Genomic DNA, 21109 nt, shown 5'->3' on the forward strand with positions numbered 1-21109 from the left:
ATTGTACAGACTACACAAGTCAACTTCTCTCCAACTAAAATAGGGGATATGTCAGGTAGGTTCCATTGTACAGACTACACAAGTCAACTTCTCCCCAACTAAAATAGGGGATATGTCAGTTGGGTTCCATTGTACAGACTACACAAGTCAACTTCTTTCCAACTAAAATAGGGGATATGTCAGGTAGGTTCTAATGTACAGATTGACACAAGTCAACTTCTCCCCAACTAAAATAGGGGATATGTCAGGTGGGTTCCATTGTGCAGACTACAAAAGTCAACTTCTCCCCAACTAAAATTGGGGATATGTCAGTTGGGTTCCATTGTACAGACTACACAAGTCAACTTCTCCCCAACTAAAATTGGGGATATGTCAGGTGGGTTCCATTGTACAGACAACACAAGTCAACTACTCCCCCAAAAAATTGGGGATATGTCAGGTATGTCTCAGTATAGACTTTACAAGTCAAAGGCAATGTAAAAACACTCAAAACAGACAACCAATCTATATAGAAACTAGAAACAAGAAACACTTACGAATCGCATATAAAAACGACAACCACAAACAAACAGGTTCCTGATCCAGGACAGGTACAAACAAATGAATCCAGTTTAAAAGTTTTAACAGTCGCCAACCTTCACCTTAACCTGAAACAATACTGTAACACCACAACATAGAAAGACACACTATAAAATATCCAATGTACAGATTACACAAATCAACTTCTCAACTAAAATAGAGGATACTCAGTAGGTTCCAATGTACAGATGAACTGTCTAATAAAATAATGTTGTAACAATTTATTTTTATGCTCCATTAATTATGCTCCCTTTATGGGCATTATTTTTTCTGGTCTGTGCCTCTGTTCGTTCGTCCGTCTGTCTGTCCCACTTCAGGTTAAAGTTTTGGTTGAAGTACAATCAACTTGAAACTTAGTACACATGTTCCCTATGATATGAACTTTCTAATTTTAATGCCAAATTAGTGTTTTTACCCATTTTCACAGTCAACTGAACATAGAAAATGATAGTGCAGATGGCAGCTCCATGTACTAGGAACACATTCTTGTTGTATTATATATTGATTATACTGAAAGGTACACAAATATATTTCGACTAAAAGTGTCTTGATTTGAATTATTGCAGAAACCTACATTGACCTTTCTAATGTGTCTACTGAGACTTTACGATGGACAATATCAGTGTTTGCTCCACCATATGTCAAGGTAAGACATCTCAATGAAGTAATAAGGATTATTTTTAGTATTTAGAAAGCGATATATTATAGATTTTTACTCATCCGCAAATCATTTTGGTTTCTGTAGCCTACTCATAAACTTTATATCCAATTAGTAGAACCTTCTTTGAAATAGATTGAAATTTGTGCAGGAAAGTAGTTTCCAGTTGCTTAATCAAATGCTATACATGGGATAACATATGAGTGGACAAGTTCTATTTATTTCCAGGCCATTGCTTCAATAGTCAAGTAACTTTTAATATAAAACCTCACACCTGCCAACTTTTCAAAATGCCAATGGGGGCTTTACGTGCAAGAGGGCTGTTATAGTCCTAAAAAAATCTAAGGGGCCTTCAAATTTATTTTAATATAGTTTTTTTTTGGCTTCTTCATACTTTTAAAACCCTAAAGCCTTTGTAAAATTTACTGTTTTGTTTAAAATTGTCGACAAAATTGCTATTTCAAAATTTCCATTTTGGAGCTTTCATGTGGGAAATCCCCTGCAAATAGTGACAGTTGGCAGGTATGAAACCTTTAAACTTTAAAATTGTACAGGGTGCAGGTGAATGTATGCTTGATCACTTTATTGTTCATTGATTTTAATTGTGAGTGAGTTGGGCAAGTTATCAGATCAGTACTCTCCTTCAAACCAGACTTAAGCTATAGCAATGATAATACATTGAATCATGGGCACAGCCCAAAAATGTACATTTTGATTTTTTCATTGACAGGGTGCAGATAATTCAAAGGATGTATTTAGAGCTACGTACAAAGTGTTTGCATTCTCAGAAAAGTTTGGACATTTAGATGGCAAACACACCATACAAGTAAGTAACATACCATGGCAGATTTAATTTAAATCACTATTTATTTGAATGTTGAAAATATGTCTATATAAAAATAAGGAGAGATGGTATGATTTCCAATGAGACAACTCTCCACCAGAGTTTAAATAAAGTGAAGATAAGCAATATAGGCCACCACACGGCCTTAAACAATGGAAAAAAAAATCATTAGTTTTTGAAAATAGGTTTTTTATTTATTTTTATTTTTTTCAATGTGTGATTTATTTGTTTGATTAACTTGAGTAAATTGACTTATTTAGATATGTGTACAGTTTATGCCGAGATCTAAGGGAACGTTTTCCCAGTTCTGGGAAGTCCAGTCTAGAGGATCAACATCTAACAGTGTTAGGATAGAGCTGAAAGGGGAGGTAAGTCAACTTACTGTATTAAAAGCATGAATTAAAGATTACAAAAATAGATGTATTAAACTTCTATCAATTCAAAACCTAGTAAGTTTTGATTTTTAAAACTAATTCAGTCATTGATTAGACAAGTCTTCACAATAGTATGAATAAGGATAAAACCTAACCAGACTAAACCCACATGGGAATGATGAATTTGTTCTGAACTGATACATAAGTTCAGTATAGATAGGTTTCGGCAGGGCTGTATTTGAACATGTTTCTCTGTATCTTAAAACATAACAGAGTGTAAGACTTTGTGTACTTGTATTTAAACAACATGACTAGTGCCACATGTAGAGCAGGATCTGCTGCTTACCTTTCAAGAACACCTGAAAGCATCCCAGTTTTTGGTTGTGTTCATTTTTCTCACTCTAGTTTTCTATGTGTTGTGTATTCTGTTTGTCTTTTCATATATTTCAGTTTTTGCTAAGGCATTGTCAGTTTATTATTGACTTATGAGTTTGAATATCATTTTGATGTCTATCACTTCTCTTATAATCATGTTTATATTATTCTAGAGTATTGAGGAGAAGAAACCAAAAGAACAAGATGCAAGGAAGAGGTAAAATATGGAAATTTATTACAGTGCAAATTTTCCTAAATCTGAATGTTAAAATAATTGAATGTTACACTTCTGCTTAAGTATTAAGACGGCGTTTCAACCTTAAGCTGTCATAGAAATATGGAGGTGTGGTATGATTGCCAATGAGACAACTCTTTTAAAGCAGAACTTAAGATTTCTCTTTTGCGTAAAAAAATTAATTTTGATTAAGAAATAATTGAAGCAAGCTATACTTTATTGTAGTTTTAACATGGGTAGGCATTATATTCGTGTTATTTTTGCCCAAGCGATGACAATTAAGGTTATTTCTATGTCCGATTTGTATAGGTGTTGAGTGTTTGTGAAGGCTCTTCCATAAACCTCCCTTTTTTGTTTGAAAACATGCAAACATCTGGCAAAATGATTTTTCAGACAGAATGAGGAGTTTTGAACAGCCAGCACGAACGGTTGTCATATCTAGGTCAAATATGTCATATTCAAATTGCAACACATTACAGTCATGAAAAATAAATTGAGAACAACAGGTGCATCATTTAAGAGTTTGGAAGTGTTTTAAGTTAATGAAAGATATAAAATTCATAGATTGATGCAAGCTATACTTTATTGTAGTTTTAACATGGGTAGGCAGTATATTCGTGATTATTTTTGCCCGAGAGGGAGGAGTTTTGGAACAGCCAGCATGAACGGTTGTCGTATCTAGGTCAAATATGTCAATTTGGGAATGCAACACATTACAGTCATAATGAATGAATTAGTAACAACATGTGCGTCATTTAAGAGTTTGGAAGTGTTTTAAGTTAATGAAATATATTAAATGCATGCCAATTTGATAAGATTCATTATTCTGCAGTAGTCTATATACGCATGTGCAAAAAAAAAATATTGGATTTAGAGTATGGGTTTATTCATAAAGCGAAAGAAGCATGTCATATAAAAAATAGTCAATATACGCATGTGCAAACAAATTTTATTGGATTTAGAGCATGGGTTTAATCACAAAGCGAAAGAAGCACGTCATATAAGAATTATAATAAAGTTTTACTTCAGTGAGGTTAAACTGTTGGCACTGGTCAGAAACTGATGACTTTTTGTTATATTTTAGAAATGAAGCATCATTGTTTACCCTGGAGAATGAAGAAGAGACTCAGAAGTTTTCACCGTGTGATATTGGACATGTACAAATGTTAAAAGTCCAGTTAAAGAATAGATCTTCTGCTCCACAAACTGTGAGTCATTGTATAAATTAATTTGCCACTATTAATTTGTTATTAGTTTTTTTCATTTACAAAGATACAAACTTTTTAAATTGTTTACACCTCTGTGTATGCTTTTGTGATAAATAGGAGATTAGGGTCAAACCTCAATGAGACAGCAAACGAAAGTTATTTTGCAATAAACACAGCTTTCAATAATGGACAAACCTCCAAACTAAAAATTGATAGAAAACCAGATATCAATTCAGGTTTTGACTGAATTCCACAACAACTACAAAGGGTCTTTTACACAATTAAAGTAGAGAAAATAACATAGCATTTCTGGATCTATGGAAAAATTGCTTAAAAAATTCATTGAAAACCAGTCTAGGTAAAGTACTCTTCAGTCATGTTTAAATATATGACAAATAATTTGGGCTATTCCTATATAGTTACTTAAAGGAAGCTCAAAGTATTCTACATATATCTATTAATAAGTAAAAATAAGAAGATGTGGTATGATTGCCACTGAGACAACTGTCCATCTTGGGGTCAGACTCTTTATTGTTATAACAGAAAAGTATGACCCAAGATGTTGAAAAGGTGCATTTTGATATAAAGTGATCAAGTTTGTTTCTCATAGAACTGTTACAATTTTGTTTTTTATGCCCAACCTATGATCCACCTACGATAGTAGATGGGCATTATGTTTTTTGGTCTGTTCGTTATTTCGTCCCTCCGTTTGTCTGTCTGTCCTGCTTCAGGTTAAAGTTTTTGGTCAAGGTAGTTTTTTATGAAGTTGAAGTCCAATCAACTTGTAACTTAGTACACATGTTCCCTATGGTATGATCTTTCTAGTTTTAATGCCAAATTAAAGTTTTGGTCCCAGTTTCACAGTCCACTGAACATGTAAACTGATAGTGGGAGTGGGGCATCTTTGTACTATGGACACATTCTTGTGTGTAAATTGTCTGGACAAAGTAAAATAACCTTAAGGTAAACAAACATTAATTAACAGACAGTAATATTGATTGTTACCTTTTAGGTTGAAGTAATAACTCCACAGCTGCCATTTGTAGTGAAGCATTCAAGTTTTACATTAAAGTAAGTAAAATATGAAATTAAAAAGATGTGGTGTGATTGTCAATGAGTCCTTAAGCCCAAAAAAAGCATCTGAACAGACTTCAATTATGTGCAAAACTCACTGTAGAGTTATTTATGAAAGGCCCTAACATAACTTATATGTTTGGAGAAGTGTCACAAAGCAACAACAAAAAAAATATTATTTTGTATGCCTGTGAATGAAAAATATAAAATCTTGAGATGGCATTCATTAATTGTAAGGTAGGATTTTTATGCCCCACCTACGATAGTAGAGGGGCATTATGTTTTCTGGTCTGTGCGTCCATTCGTTCGTCCGTCCGTCCGTCCGTCTGTCCCGCTTCAGGTTAAAGTTTTTGGTCGAGGTAGTTTTTGATGAAGTTGAAGTCCAATCGACTTCAAACTTGGTACACATGTTCCCTATGATATGATCTTTCTAATTTTAATGCCAAATTAGAGATTTTACCCCAATTTCACGGTCCACTGAACATAGAAAATGATCGTGCGAGTGGGGCATTCGTGTACTGAGGACACATTCTTGTTTTATGACTTATTATTGCTGCTTTGCTTTCAGTGGCAAATATGTCATGCAAACAATGAATTGGCTTATTTAGGAGACAATGATATTATTTAATGTCCTGATTAATTCTTGAAGTTGCTGTCCATATAAACCTTTTGCACAGCCAAATTGTCCCCTATTTAGCTCTACCTGATAATGTCCTGTTAAATCCAATTTCTATTTATTCGACTTTTTTTTATTTTGCAGACCTAAAAGCTTCATTAGATTCCCAATAGAATTCCGACCCAGTCAGCATGGTGGATTTGATGGACTTGTTATATTTAAAGCTAACATTGGAAGTACTGTCAGCTGTAAAGTTCATGGAATATGTAAAAAGATGTAAATTGGAAGGGAGACAACTTTGAATGTTTTTGTTTCTGTAACAAATAGGCTAAGAAAAAAAATATATCTGTTTAAGGCATTCCTACCTGCCTGGATTGTGCCTTCCCAAACCCATTCTATTGTCATTTAGATTCATGTGCTACTAATGTAAAGGTTGTTCCCTTATATAGGTCTACAAAGTTGTTTTCAATGATAAAATGAATTTACCTGCTTACTTTTGATGAATTTAACCTTTAACAGATTTGTATATCTTTTCTTGGCCTTACAAATACATCTTTATACAAACAATGTGTTTTCGAAGAAGTACAAGTTGTATCTTAATGTCATAAACATTCTTTTGCAAGAAAATTGACAATATATGTGTTTAAATTATAGGCTAGAAACATTATATTTGTTATTTACCAGGTGCAAATGTAATGCTATTAAACAAGATGTTAAAAAGATCATCATTTTGGAGTGGTATTTTTTTTAATGAATTACTTTTGATAAACAAACAAATGAATATGTGATATAGGAAATAAGCTGTGATATGAAATATGGTGCTAAATACAGTGGCCTTATTTCACATAAGTTTTCAATTGTCTCATGTATAATTTATTTTCTCATGTGGTTGTCAATTGTTTTGTTCATTAGAACTCACAAATTTTTAATTTATGTCTTTCATGTATGATATTTAATATATGTCTTATGCATTTGCCACCTGTTAATGACTACTAATAGTCCAGTCATTAGATTTTTCATGTTTATAATTTAGTTTTTTGAAGTAGTGTAACTAAATATATTCACCAAGATATAAAAATAGTTATAAATACTTGTATTAAATATGTCAATGATATTCATAGAGGTGTAAATATTGAGGTCTGGACCTTTATAATGGTATGTAAAGAACTTTTGTTATTATGGATCAGATGGAAAGACATTTGGAAAATATGTATCAAATAATTTTTACTTCAAATCTTGGCGAAAAATATATATTCCAAATTTTAAAGGAAGAAGGAGAACATTTAAATAATCATTTGACCAGAAGAGGAAACAGAATATTTTTATCCACTATAGGAATTAATTCACCTGAATTTTTGCTCATTTAAAATTCATTATCATAATACATTTCAGGAATCAGGAATATTCAAAGGTATTGTAAAAAAATCAAATTATTCTGCACTTTTTTTAGTATGGACAATTAAAATGGCCTAATATACCAATTTGTGTTCATTGTTTGTTACCTCATGTTAAATCTATAGTCATCTATAGGATGAACCGTATGGATCAAAATTTTATGCATTATTTGAACTTAAATGAGTATTTTACACAAATTTCATTTTTATACTAATAATGCAAATTTGGTAATACTGTATACAATTTTTAACATGTTACTCAAGAATATCTGTTTATTTTTCATCATCGATTGTTAATTTAAGTTATAACCAGTCATTTTATTTTTTGAAGGTATTTTCAAACATATTAAGAGTCTAAGAATTTTGAAGCCAGTTTATGGTTATCCAGATATTACAGATATAAAATAAATTAGATTCTAAAAACTTTCTCATAAACCCCATTATGTATATAATACGCTGTGAAGTGTAAAAATTTTCATATTCAGAATACTAGAATATCCATTTGTGTAAATTCGATTATTAATTGAGATCAAGGAAATGAAAATTTGAAAATATGACCACTGATAGTATTGGTTATGTAAAGAGTAAATGAACCTGGAAATGGGGTCTGAAGAGAGAGTCATGGATAAAACAACCTGGATAAGAGGGGAGTAAAAATTAAAGATATTCTGGAAAAGTTTCTCTGTTCTTCATTTGGGGTAGGGATAGAATTGAATTGAAAGAATTTGGAGTCGAGGACAGGGAAATTGGGAATCAAGGACCCTTGTCTACCCACTTTGATACGATTAACCTTAGAAATGGAAAAAAAAAAAAAACACCTTTGAAATAAACCACTTTACAGTATCATCATCATCATCATTATCATATGGTTTGTCCCTGTTATCATCTACTCGTTGTATATTGAAAAATCTTCTAGGGTATTTTGTTGCATTAAGTTGAATGCAGATAGTACTTTTAACCAGAACATCCCTCAGAAGGTGGAGAAATACTGGATGTACACAGTATATCTTTTACACTTTTCTTTTGCTTTTTTTTTTGGGGGGGGGGGGAAATACAAATCACTTGTATTACATTTGTTACCATATATCATCTGTACTGTGTGATGTTTACCAAATTTTTGTCATCTTGTTTATTAAATTTACCTATTCAAGATATCTCCCATGTTTCAAATCAATTGCCAATCAGATATCTGATATTCATAATATGAATACTTCTTGCGTCTGGTTTATTTTAAAGTTTGAAGTTAGTCTTCTTCATACTTACCAAAGATCTGAGGGTTTATCATAGTTTGTTTTGTGTAATATAATATTGTCTTCTTTCCATATAAGAAAAGATGGCTACCTGTACATTTTGTTTTCACAGATCTTTATGAACAAAAATAACTTACCGTTTGTCTTTCTATGAACTTGTAAAGTTCATTGGCCCCTTTTATTTATTAAGAATGCATAATCTTTAACTGGGTTTTGTCTATAAGGTTATATTGATTTCTAAGTTTTTTTTCTATTTATGTTCTTTGTATTTGTAGAAACCACCTTATTTTCGAAGCTTGAAAAAACAATCTCACAGCTGTTGAACTGTTGTGCAACACTATGAATCAAATACAATGACAGAATTTACACAGGTATTATCATCCTACCATATATTTTTCCAAGATATTTAATAAATAATGGTATGGCAACCTGTTATTCTTGACAAATGTAGTTAAACATTTATTACTTCTTTTTTCAGTAGATTTTCATAAGTGTATATGGTATATTTGCAAATAGCCTTAATTCTCCGTATCATTTTATAAATGTATAATTGACAACAATTGATATATTAAAGCATAAAGATGGTTGACAAAGTGACTTGAAATATTCTGTATAATCTAATCATTAATTGACACACTGAATTATATATATTTTTTCACATTCAGTTACTTTAATATTTACAGTGGTTTATATATGCTAGACTTTTCACTACTGTTATCAAATATGACAGCTATAAAATAAAATTATTGAATGTTGAAATCTCATTTTGTCTCCCTGCAACTAAAGTCTCTCAATTGAAGACATATGATGTAGGTATGGCAGTCAAAAGTTGGTGGGAGGTGTTGCATAGATCTGTGTCTCATACCCATTAACAGGTCATTCTTTAGTCACCTCATTTTTGGAAAGATTGGAACTTGTTCTAAATCTTTACTTAGGCACTGGCCTCCCTAACAACACGACAGGTTAGCTACTATTACTAAATGTATTCACACTGACATATAGTTCCCTATAGTTCTCATGTATGTGCACATAATACACATAAACTGAAAAAAATGGGTATATTTTTGGAGCAGTTCATTTAAGCATGTATGTCATTAAGGTGTGTTGATGTGCAGGCTTTTTTTTTAAACATTTTGATTAGGTAATTGAGTATTGATACAATACTAGTATGATTGACAACTGTCATTATCAACAAACAATCAGAGACAAGTTAGACCTTTAATTACAATGCCCCACCTCCTAAACTGTTAATCATATTGACCACATTACCTTTCAACCTCTGTGTTACATAATTATACTTCAATATACAAATATTTGACCTCATAATTGAATACACAAATATATATATTAGAAGTTTGATATGTATATATTAGACATTACATAAAGTGATTCTGTAAATTATGTCTGAAAGATAAATGATTAATGGATTAACAAGATCTTATAAAAAAAAAAATGAAATATGAATATAAATATGAATATATGTAGCACTCAGAAACGTGTCCTTCCCCTCAAATGTGTCCGATTACCCCAAACGTGTCCACATCAACGTCACTGAACTGCAAAACATGTCTAAATATAAAAGGGCGCCACAGCGTGTCATTTGTATAAACGCCTAAACATGTCCATTAAAAAAAACACCCAAACGTGTCCAATCCCCCAAATGTGTCCATATTTTTTTTTACTGAAATTATCATTCGTGTCAATATCATTAATACGTGAAGATAATAAATCAGACACCTCGTGACGGGAGAATGTCCCATTCTTTGCGCGTTTCTTACTGAAGTGATAAAAAAGTTTTTACTAACTCTAAATTTTTTAGATTAAAATCCCAACTAGTGTTAATCCCGAATAACTGTTAAATTTAGGTCTTATTTTAAATATCTGATATGATAAAAGAACCTATCTACAGTATAGATAAGAAGATGTGGTATGATTGCAAATGACACAGAAATTAACAGCTACTAGTATAGGTCAACGTACGACATTCAACAATGAGCAAAGCCGTTTCCGCATATTCAGCTATAAAAGGCCCCGAAATGACAAATGTATGTTATTGCTAACATGATATCTTTCAAATAATTCATTAAATATTTGGCACTGGACTTTATGTCTCTTGTTCATGTTTCTTTATTGATGTTTGAAACTTAAAATTTATTGAAAAACCTGATTCCCAGTTTATAATCTAAACTATCAGAACTGTTGAAAGAAAGGAAGTCAATTCTGCTGAATTAATATAAAATGCATCAACGGAGTTTACTAGTACAAACTAATTTACATATTAAACGATTAATTTAACAGTACAATAATTATTTGTATGTTCGCTCTAAATGAGCATGAAATACTTGCAACTGGACAATAATCAATTTCAGTCAAAAGTCAATTCATATGTTACAGATTGAATTTGCAATATTTTTTTATGCTAATCATTAACAACTGGCATTGAACAAACTAATGTTAATAAATGCCCACTTCATCATCTTTGTCCCCCATCACATAATTGCGGTAAACGTTATTGATTTGGGACATGCATGTATTAGCGCTAAAAGACGTGATGGGTTCTGGCGTGAAATAATTATCGGACACGTTTGGGGTTATGAAATAGGACACGTTTGGGAAATATTGAATATTACGGACACGTTTGGGGAGAATAGACACGTTTGTGGGAATCGGACACGTTTGGGAGTGTTACATATATAAAAGGTATTCAAGTACGGCCTATTTCCAATAATCATCTGTAATTAATCAACAATTTAGATTAGTTCATTTTTTATTTTTCTATCACGATTTGGCTTGAAACAGTTTTGAAATTTTAAAACTTTTAATTATAACTAACTATTGTTTATTAGTTTATTCCCCATCAATCATAATGTCTATTTTAGTCATTTGAATTTTTATTAGAAGTGAATATATATTTTTGCAATCAAGAAAGAATCCACATTTCAATAACATAAGTTTTTTAATTAATTTTGTTTACATTGAAAAAGTACATTTTCAATGCCCTGTGTTGAAAAATACTTTAAAAATTGAGACACTCTACAACTGTTAATCTTCAAATGACACAAAACAACATTTTTAGATTATTTTTGTTGACACTTTAACGTTCTTAGCTGTTGGTCTAGATTTAATGTCTTACAAAGATAGTTGGTAACATTTACTTAGTAGAAGAATTTTTGATTTGCAATTTTTTGTTTTTTGCAACATGTTCAGAACCGGCAACATTATTTGGATAAGATATAAACTGCAGTTTAAATAAAATTGTGCAAATTAAGAGACCCTTATTATTTAATTTGAGCTCATTTTATCCTCATACTGGAAAAGCACTTTTCCTTCTAAAGACCTGCTGTTAAGCCTTTAACCCCCAATCCCGCCTGTAGGCGTGATGGCGACAACCATTCTTTGATGGCCCGTATGACCCTCCATACTTTTTTTTTAATTGCCCCAGCTGAACTGTCATGATAGCAGGGACTTCAACCAAGCAGTTGATGGTCCATAAACTCTTCTCGGATGTCTGTTCATGAAAATATGGCACTTTGAAAGCCGTTTAAGAGTTCAAAATCGGGAAAACGTGAAAAGTAGCCAAAATCAGGTGGGGGTGGGCATCTTTTGATGGCCACTACGTAAGTGGAGGTGACTGTTGGTATAAACTATTATCATACATGCATGCCTAGGTGGTATAGGAACACAACGAGGTATAATATGGCCAATAGGAATCTAGTCTGTAAAATCTAGGTCACCCTTTTGTCAAAAATTCGTAAAAACGGACATTTAGGCAGACCTGACTTGACAATAATAATTTCCCAGCAAGACACTGAAGACCAATATACTCCCAGCTAGCATGAATGGACTGCTGTAACTATAGGGTAATACTTGAATGACAAAGAAACACAGTCTTGTCAGTGTTCACCTCTCAAGGTCGTTTTAAAATCGGAAAATAGACGCAATGTTAAGTTTTTGGCTCAAGTTAGTTTGTTTGGAACCACTTGTGATAGATCATAGATTTGCAATATAAAGTTGCATTACTTTAAGTACATAACAGTTTGTCGACTATGTTGAGGCCCCTAAGTCATGGTTCAGTAACTTTGAATTAATAAGTAATTTTTAATGTTAAGTTTTCTGCTTTAGTTAGTTTGATATGATCTTCTTGTCAACTAAACAAAAGATCAATAATATTTTTCCGAAACCTCTTTCTGAATTATTAACATCTATTTAATGAGCAATCAAAGTCGGACTTCAAATTTATTGTGAAACTGCCTATTCCAGGTGGCGTGAATCAGATGTGGATACTAAAAAATTCCAAAAATCTTTTAGAGTACATACAATCTAAGACTCTTTTCATCTTGCAATAGTATTAAAACATTTGACTTTTCCTCACTTTACACAAGTATTCACCATTCCAAACTAAAAGACAAATCGAAAGAGTTTGTATTGCTTTGTTACATAAAAAGAATGGCCAACGCAGATACAAGTATCAGGTAAATCATACTTTGTAAAGGAGCACTCTGATTCAAACAATAAATTCTTTGAAACGACATCATTAAGATGCTTGATTTCTTGATTGATAACATATTTGTTACGTTTGGAGGACGTGTTTTTCAACAGACTGTCGGCATTCCAATGGGAACAAATTGTGCCCCTCTTCTTGCCGACTTATTTCTTTATTATTATGTGGCTGACTTCATATAGGAACTTAGGAAGAAAGATGAGAAGTTAGCAATATCCTTTAACTTTACTTTCCGCTATATAGATGATGTTCTCTCACTAAATACTTCAAAATTTGGTGAGTTTGTTGAACGTATCTATCCCACCGAACTAGAGATAAAGGATACAACAGATACAGTTAAGTCGGCCTCATATTTTGACTTACATCTAGAAATTGACAATGAGGGTCGGTTGAAAACAAAACTTTACGACAAAAGAGATGATTTCAGCTTCCCAATTGTGAACTTTCCAGTTCCAAATGGTGAAGTATAAGTCATCCCTTCGTAAATTTTACGGACGCCATCACGAGTTGGTTGACCGTTATGGAATAACCGTTTCACAGATGATATCGGATATGTTCCTAACGTCGTAACTATAATCCACTTCATTTTCATGAATGTGACCTACCGAATTAGACTATTTACCGGGTTTGTAATAACACGAACAACACAGCGAGTGCCACATATGCAGGATCTGCTTACCCTCCCGGTGCACCTGCAATAACCCCCAGTTTTTGGTGGGTTTCGTGTTGCTTAGTCTTTAGTTTTCTTTGTTGTGTCATGTGTACTATTATTTGTCTGTTTGTCTCTTTTCCTTTTTAGCCATGGCGTTGTCAGTTTATTTTCGATCTATGAGTTTGACTGTCCCTCTAGTATCTTTCGCCCCTATTTTGTATGAAGTCCAATTACTATCAAAACATATCAGTGTGGGGACTATGTTGGGGTCCTGACCCCTAGGGCATGGTCTAGTGACTTTGAATTTATAAGCGATTTTCAATGTGATCACTACGATTTTAAGATGGTACAGAATTCATAAATTATAACTTGCCGAATTTTAAATATCATTTTAATAATTATAGTCAACTTTGGACATGTTATTTGCGCTAGAATTAAGAAAAGAGAGATCAACAGCTACTAAATTTTAAGAATTTTCTTAATATACTGCTGACATTTACCCCTAGGAACTTACTTTAAATAAATCAAATGTATACGGTAATAACTGTCCTTTCCTGTATTTAGATATTTCGGTTTTAAACGGGGAAACTCCACACTAAAATTTACGACAAAAGGGACGATTTTTCGTTCCCTATTGTTAATTTTCCATTTTTAGATGAGGATGTTCCTTTGGCACCATCTTACGGTGTTTATATATCAAAGCTCGTTCGCTATGCCCGTGTCTGTTGTGACGTTTTTGATTTTAACGAACGCAATCTATTTATTACTGGTAAATTATTAAACCAGGGATATCGTTACCATAAATTACTTAAAACCTTTACTAAATTTTTCCATAGATATAAAGATTTGGTTTTGAAGTTTGGTTGTACCTGTAGAAAACTTATTTCAAACGGGATAGCACATCTTCATTTTTACGGAAATGTTGTTAACCGTGCCCGGAAATTTAGAAATGATCCTTGTAAACTTATCGCTCCTTTAAAAACTTATTCTAAAAGGTTACCAATTCAACACTGTAATACGATCATTGAATATTGTTTTTATTGGTATAAATATGGATTTTGTTATCAGTAAATTAAAAGCAAACTAAATATTACTAGTATGGTATATACATATACACATTCATGGATCTACAATCTGTCGACACCTGTAACTTGGCATTGCACAAGGTCATGTTTTTCTCTGACTGTTTATGACGACTTTACACTAAATCCATTGGATGTTGGATGTGTACGGATTGATAGTTTAGTCTTAGATGCATGTTTTTTTTATTAGTTGTTAGTGGCTTTGAACTAGCTGTCAGATAACTGCGAGTACTCTCAGATCTGTTCCGAGTGTCTTTTTGTTGTCGGGATGTACAAGTACCCGGCCACGTCCACTTGTAATTTTGTCCAACTGATGAGCTAAGCCTTTTTCAACTGATTTTTATAGTTCGTTCTTATGTTGTACTGTTATACCACTGTCCCAGGTTAGGGGGAGGGTTGGGATCCCGCTAACATGTTTAATCCCGCCACATTATTTATGTATGTGACTGTCCCAAGTCAGGAGCCTGTAATTTAGTGGTTGTCGTTTGTTTGTGTGTTACATATTTGTTTTTCGTTAATTTTTTTTATATAAATAAGGCCGTTAGTTTTCTCGTTTGAATTGTTTTACATTGTCATATCGGGGCCCTTTATAGCTGACTATGCGGTATGGGCTTTGCTCATTGTTGAAGGCCGTACGGTGACCTATAGTTGTTAATGTCTGTGTCATTTTGGTCTCTTGTGGACAGTTGTCTCATTGGCAATCATACCACATCTTCATTTTTTATATTTAAACATACACTTGCATATAGGTTTTTTAATATGAAATATTACTATTTAACACATGACATGCGTAAAATCTCTTTGTTCTTTTTTTTAGAATAAGTCTGAATATTAAAAAAAGTTTTTAATTCAAAACTTACCCGCAAAGTCGTATTTCCCCCTTTCTTTTCCCTACAAGAAACTTTCCTAGGATTCGTGGATTGCGGAATACCGTCCTCATTTCTCAAACGTTCACGTAAATTGATTGCGTCATGTGTTTAAACAGTTATTGGCCAATCAAATCGGTATATAGGATTTAATTGCACGGCTCGTGTGACCCTTTAACCCGAACTCCTACGTCGTTCGGGTTAATTAGGGTCACACGAGCCGTGCAATTAATCCTATATACCGACTTGCTTGTTCAATAACTATAACTTATTAACTTCGAAAACATAAGATATCAAATTTTAAACAGTTAATCGGAATTATGAAAGTATAGTATCAATACTCCAATTCAATTCATATACAAGTTAAAGTTCTTATAATCTACCAACACCTACTATAATGATTTTCAAATAATTACTCTTGATTGTTACCTAGATTGTTACTAGTAATTGGAATCACCTCCACTTTAATTGTGATTTTAATTGACTACATTTCAACTTCACCTTCACCTGCATATGGGATATACCGTGTGATTTCCCAACTTTTTCGATATTCAGGAGCTTGCAGCTCCTACTCAGACTTTGTAAAACGTCACCAGTAGCATATGATTTTCAATTTCAAATCCTCTTAATTTTGTATTGATCCAATAAACTGTAACATTCATAGCAGAAAGTTGATGAACCAGGGGTATGTCAAAGAACGTCTCGTCCTTTTTCTTAAAAAAGAAGTTCATTAGAAGGTACCCAGATCTAGATATTATGTATCAACTTAACAAATGATAAACGAAGGTCTTGAAGTAAAATTCTGGATACTGACGTACAACTTTATCATCTTAATAACGTGTTATAGTATTCTTTTATATGTCTTTATGGGTGGATTTAACTTAGATAAATACAATCGTATGATAAAAAAGTAAAATGAGGTTGTTAAATTTGATGTATGCCTTTGTGTGCTTCTTTGTTACATTTGTTTGTTTTTATAGTGGTTAAGATGATAACACAATGTTGAACCTTATGTGTCAGTGTTTTGTTCACTCATCGACATCATTGTCAATATAATGGCATTTGATGCGACTGTCATACACGTTGGAGGTATAACTAGCTATAAAACTGGTTCAATCACCATTTTTTACACAAGAAAATGCCTGTACCAAGTCAGGAATATCCCAGTTGTTATCCATTTGATGTGTTTAAGCTTTTGATTTTGCCATTTGATTACGGACTTTCCATTATGAATTTTCCTCGGAGTTTGTGATTTTACTGTTTTAAATCTATTTTTATATATAATTGAGAAGATACTTTATACACAACTATAATATAACTGTTAATTACACATTTATTAAACAATTCATGACCTCAACAGTATACTTATAATAACATTGGATCTTCACGATATAAAACGATTCTGTAAATTATGTGTCAAAGATGAATGATAGATTATTGTTAAGATGCATGTTTGAAAAAAAATCAGTGTCATAATCATCTGATATAAGTCAATGTATTAAGTTAGCTTGTTCTATTAACAATAAACAGCTGCGCCATGAGCGCATGATACGCCCGACGTCTTGTATGTAAGTTGTATGTAATAATCATAAATAGTTTCTGAGAAAGTTTTAAGAAATAACCATTTATTGTTTTTGAGACACGGCGGGACATGTGAAACCCCCCACCCTGTTTTTTTTTTTACAAAAACTAAATATCAATAAAAATAAAATTTTGAATTAAAACTAAAAAGTATACAGATCTTTAGATTAATATAACAAAGAAGTGTGTAAAGTTTTAAGCAATAATCATAAATTATTTTTGAGATAGGGTGTGACATGTATTTTATAAATTTGTTTCTGAGATACGACACAACATGTAAAAAAAAACCTCCCCCTTTTTTTACAAAATACTCAATAACTCAAAAATGAAATTTTGAATCATCACCAAAAAGTATACAGATCTTAAGATTAATATAACAAAGACATGTGTAAAGTTTTAAGCAATAATCATAAATCGTTTTTGAGATATAGCGCGATATGTTAAAAAAAACCATCCCCCTTTTTTTACAAAATACTCAATAACTCAAAAATGAAAATTTTGAATCATCACCAAAAAGTATACAGATATTAAGATTAATATAGCTAAGAAGTGTTTAAAGTTTTAAGTCATAATCAAGAATCGTTTTTGAGATACGGTGCGACATGTGAAAAAAACACACCCCTGTTTTAGTTACAAAGTGTCGTAACTCAAAAAGTTTTAATCTTATTTTCACCAAAAAGTATACAGATCATTTGACCATCATAAGAAACAACTATATTAGGTTTCATGAAATTTGGATAAGTCGTTCTCAAACTAAGGTGCGACATGTTTACGCCGGACAGACAGACGGACGGACACCGGACATTTGTATACCATAATACGTCCCGTCAAAATATTGACGGGCGTATAAAAATGGGTATATAATCCTTCTACACTTAATGCGGTAATGATGTATCAACTTTTTTAATTACCATCCTATATGAGAATATAATTTGACTAGTCCAATCTATCATATAATGACAGGATCTAATACTCATTTGTCCTAATTTTCTTCCAGAGACATCGTTTTGTGTAAAATCTGCTCCCAGCACTATATCCACATTTGGCGAAACATGGCCTTATTAACTTTTTTAGATTCCATGGATTCGAGCGTCACTGATGAATCATTTGTAGACGAAATGCGCGTCTAGTGCCAGTACAAAATTTCAATCCTCGGACTAGTATCTATGACAGGCAATTTCTTCCTTTTTATCAGTCATTTTACAAAATTAACTTCGAGTTTTAGAATGATTGTGAAGGCTAGGCATTTTAAAAATTGTTTACCAAAAAAAGTTAGAAAATGTTGGTGAGCTGATTCTGAGAGAAATCGACCTTATCATGTATGCAAATGCTCAGAGTACAAATGATCATCACGGGTCGAAAAAATTCTTTGCAAACTTTGTACCTGTTTGAAAATTTAGTTGATATACTAAACTATTACAAAACTGATCAACATTTATTTTTTTATTCCATATTTTAGCAAAAACCAAGTAAACAACGCAGTTGAATACTAAAATGAAATAAAAGTACAATACTTTGATTCAATTTGACCAAGTCAGTGATCAATGAATTTTGCAAATACTAGAGTTGGAAAACAAACAAATAACACGTACTTTGCTAAACTCTAACCACAACTAAAATAGAGAGTACGCTTCGATATACTCTCCTCCAGCTATGTAAACAGTTTTTTTATCAACATCCAGCCAGATATCTCTCGGATTTTGTATCTTCTCAAAATGTTCAAGTAATGTTCTATGTTTTGTACCATCGGCAGACAGAACATGTAATGAACCTTTGTTATATGTATCAACACATAGAACCAGTCCAGATGGTAACACAGCCAGACTCTCCGGTTTCTTAATTGTTTCGTTCTTATATGAATATATTTCTTTGCCTTCTAATGTCGTGCGTTTGATTTCTTTGTCCTTTGTTGTGAAAATAATATCACCGTTATGTATACTCATACCATTTGATGCACCTTTAGTATCGGTTGAAAAACAAGTCGCAAGGTTATTTATAATGCTAGGACTGCATGTTGTAACAAATTTTTTAATTGCGTTCTCCACTACCAAGAAAATACATTTGTTGTGAGAAAATAATGTTCCAACTGATTCCTTATCAAAGGCGATTTTCTGTGGCTTATTAACTTCATTTCCATGTATTGTGCCAACATACAAATCGCTTTTATGACAAGAAATGAAAACTTGATTGAATGTAATGTCATAACATAATCGTTTCGGCAATCCTGCAAATACTGCTGAACAGATTTTGGCCCCGGTATCCTTCTCGAGCAAGTGTAGTTTACTCCCGCCATCAGCTTTATCTCCTACTATTACCCATCTTTCACCAATAGAAACCCCACATGTCATATTTGACCCTTTAAAATGGAATGTTTTTAGGTTCTTTACACAAAGTTCTTGAAATGTATAAGCAGTCGTTACACCCAGTTCTTTACACAATTTGTAGAGATCACCAGTCTGGTCTACTAAGAGTTCTTCTTTTTGCTCAAAGGTACCTAATATCTCTGCATTCTGTAACTGTTCAACTATTTCATTCTTTTTTAGTGTAAGCGTGACAAGTTTATCATTATGAAATGTTTTACTAAGTTCTACGATACTCGCTTTAATTTGGCTTCTCATAGTCTCTACATGAACAAACAACTGAATGTTGGACCCTTCGTCCTTCACAATTTTCGAAACACTCACCCAGTGTTCAAGACTCTTGGCAAATTGTTCCAATAAACGTATGCGAACATTATGATTAGTGTTCTGTTCATCGCGAAATATATGTAATTGTTTTTTAAACAGTTCAAACAAATTGTCTAAATTACATTTGGTCATTTCTGTTAATTTCGCTGCTTCTTCCTCGACGGTCTCGGTATTTGTAATAAAGTCCGACTTTTGTTGTTCCTTTTCCTTTAAAAGTTTTATTGTCGCATCTTTTACTTTTTCTATTATATCTGGAAGGCCTTCGTAAATATCATCCTCGCTCAAAACGCCTTCAATTGATTTTAGTTCCGTGCATCTTATATGTTTTGTATTCAAGCACAAAACACAACATGCTTCTCTATGACGAAAACAAAATATTTCAGTTTCTTTCGAAGGATGAAAACGGCAGTGATTGGAGATACCATTTAAATCTACTCCAGTTAAATTTGAGGCATATTCCTCAATTTTGACTACAGCATGGTCGGATAACAGTTTCATTCGGCTGTGCATTTGATTACACTTTTCACATAAAGCTTCTTCGCAGATCTTGCACCAAAACTTGGCATCTGATTTTTCGTTCCATCGTTTACAAGCATGACACTCCTGTGTTTTGTCACCTTTTGATAACGCGACCATAGTTGATATAGTGGTATTGTCCGGTAATGAGCTTGTCCATTTTTCAATGGCCTCATTTGAATTTTTTGGTATCACCGCTGTCCTACATATTGGACATGCATACTCTGATATTTTGTCGTCTTTTTTGCGTCCAATCGATAGAATAAACTCGTGTATGCATGGTTCACAAAACGTATGTAAGCATGGTAGTATTTTCGGCGATTTGAATGTTTCAGCGCAAATTGGACAGGACAATAATTCTAAATCACCAGATAAAGGTTTAGACAAAGCCATACCTGCAATATTCCTTACACAGCTAGGTTATCTGAGAGGTTATACACAATTTGTCTCACGTGATCATCGTGCAAATTATCTATTTTTAACTGCAGGACGTTTTGTGAATATATACACTAAATATTTCAAAACCAAAGCTGGTAGACAGGTTCTTTATAAAACAACCATCAATACTAAAGATAGGGGACTCGTACTTGAATTATAAACCAAATTTCGTTTAGTTA

The 21109-nt window shown here is 32.7% G+C and overlaps 2 protein-coding genes across 4 annotated transcripts in view; one reads left to right on the top strand and one right to left on the bottom strand.

Annotated features, from left to right (window-relative positions):
• Positions 1-8195, top strand: part of LOC139510118 (centrosomal protein of 192 kDa-like) — a 64875-nt gene extending 56680 nt beyond the window's left edge. For all 3 annotated transcript variants that reach the window (XM_071296420.1, XM_071296419.1, XM_071296421.1), the window contains exons 38-44: positions 1146-1225; positions 1968-2063; positions 2342-2449; positions 3004-3047; positions 4150-4273; positions 5286-5344; positions 6108-8195. In XM_071296420.1, the coding sequence (XP_071152521.1) occupies positions 1146-1225; positions 1968-2063; positions 2342-2449; positions 3004-3047; positions 4150-4273; positions 5286-5344; positions 6108-6243 (647 nt within the window). In that variant the 3' untranslated portion in view covers positions 6244-8195. The remainder of the gene's footprint in view (positions 1-1145; positions 1226-1967; positions 2064-2341; positions 2450-3003; positions 3048-4149; positions 4274-5285; positions 5345-6107) is intronic.
• A 10522-nt stretch (positions 8196-18717) lies between these two features.
• LOC139511429 (E3 ubiquitin-protein ligase TRIM45-like) lies at positions 18718-20909 on the bottom strand. The gene has a single exon (XM_071298174.1). It carries the CDS (start codon positions 20883-20885, stop codon positions 18903-18905), a length of 1983 nt encoding a protein of 660 aa, XP_071154275.1. The 5' UTR covers positions 20886-20909; the 3' UTR covers positions 18718-18902.
• Positions 20910-21109: the final 200 nt, after the last annotated feature.

The sequence above is a fragment of the Mytilus edulis genome, chromosome 2 (assembly GCF_963676685.1).
Source record: "Mytilus edulis chromosome 2, xbMytEdul2.2, whole genome shotgun sequence".
In the NCBI taxonomy this organism is placed as follows: Eukaryota; Metazoa; Mollusca; class Bivalvia; order Mytilida; family Mytilidae; genus Mytilus; species Mytilus edulis.

What these genes read in the sequence shown, in the direction of transcription:
- LOC139511429 (XM_071298174.1), bottom strand. Translation starts at nt 20,885, where the DNA reads ATGGCTTTGTCTAAACCTTTATCTGGTGATTTAGAATTATTGTCCTGT.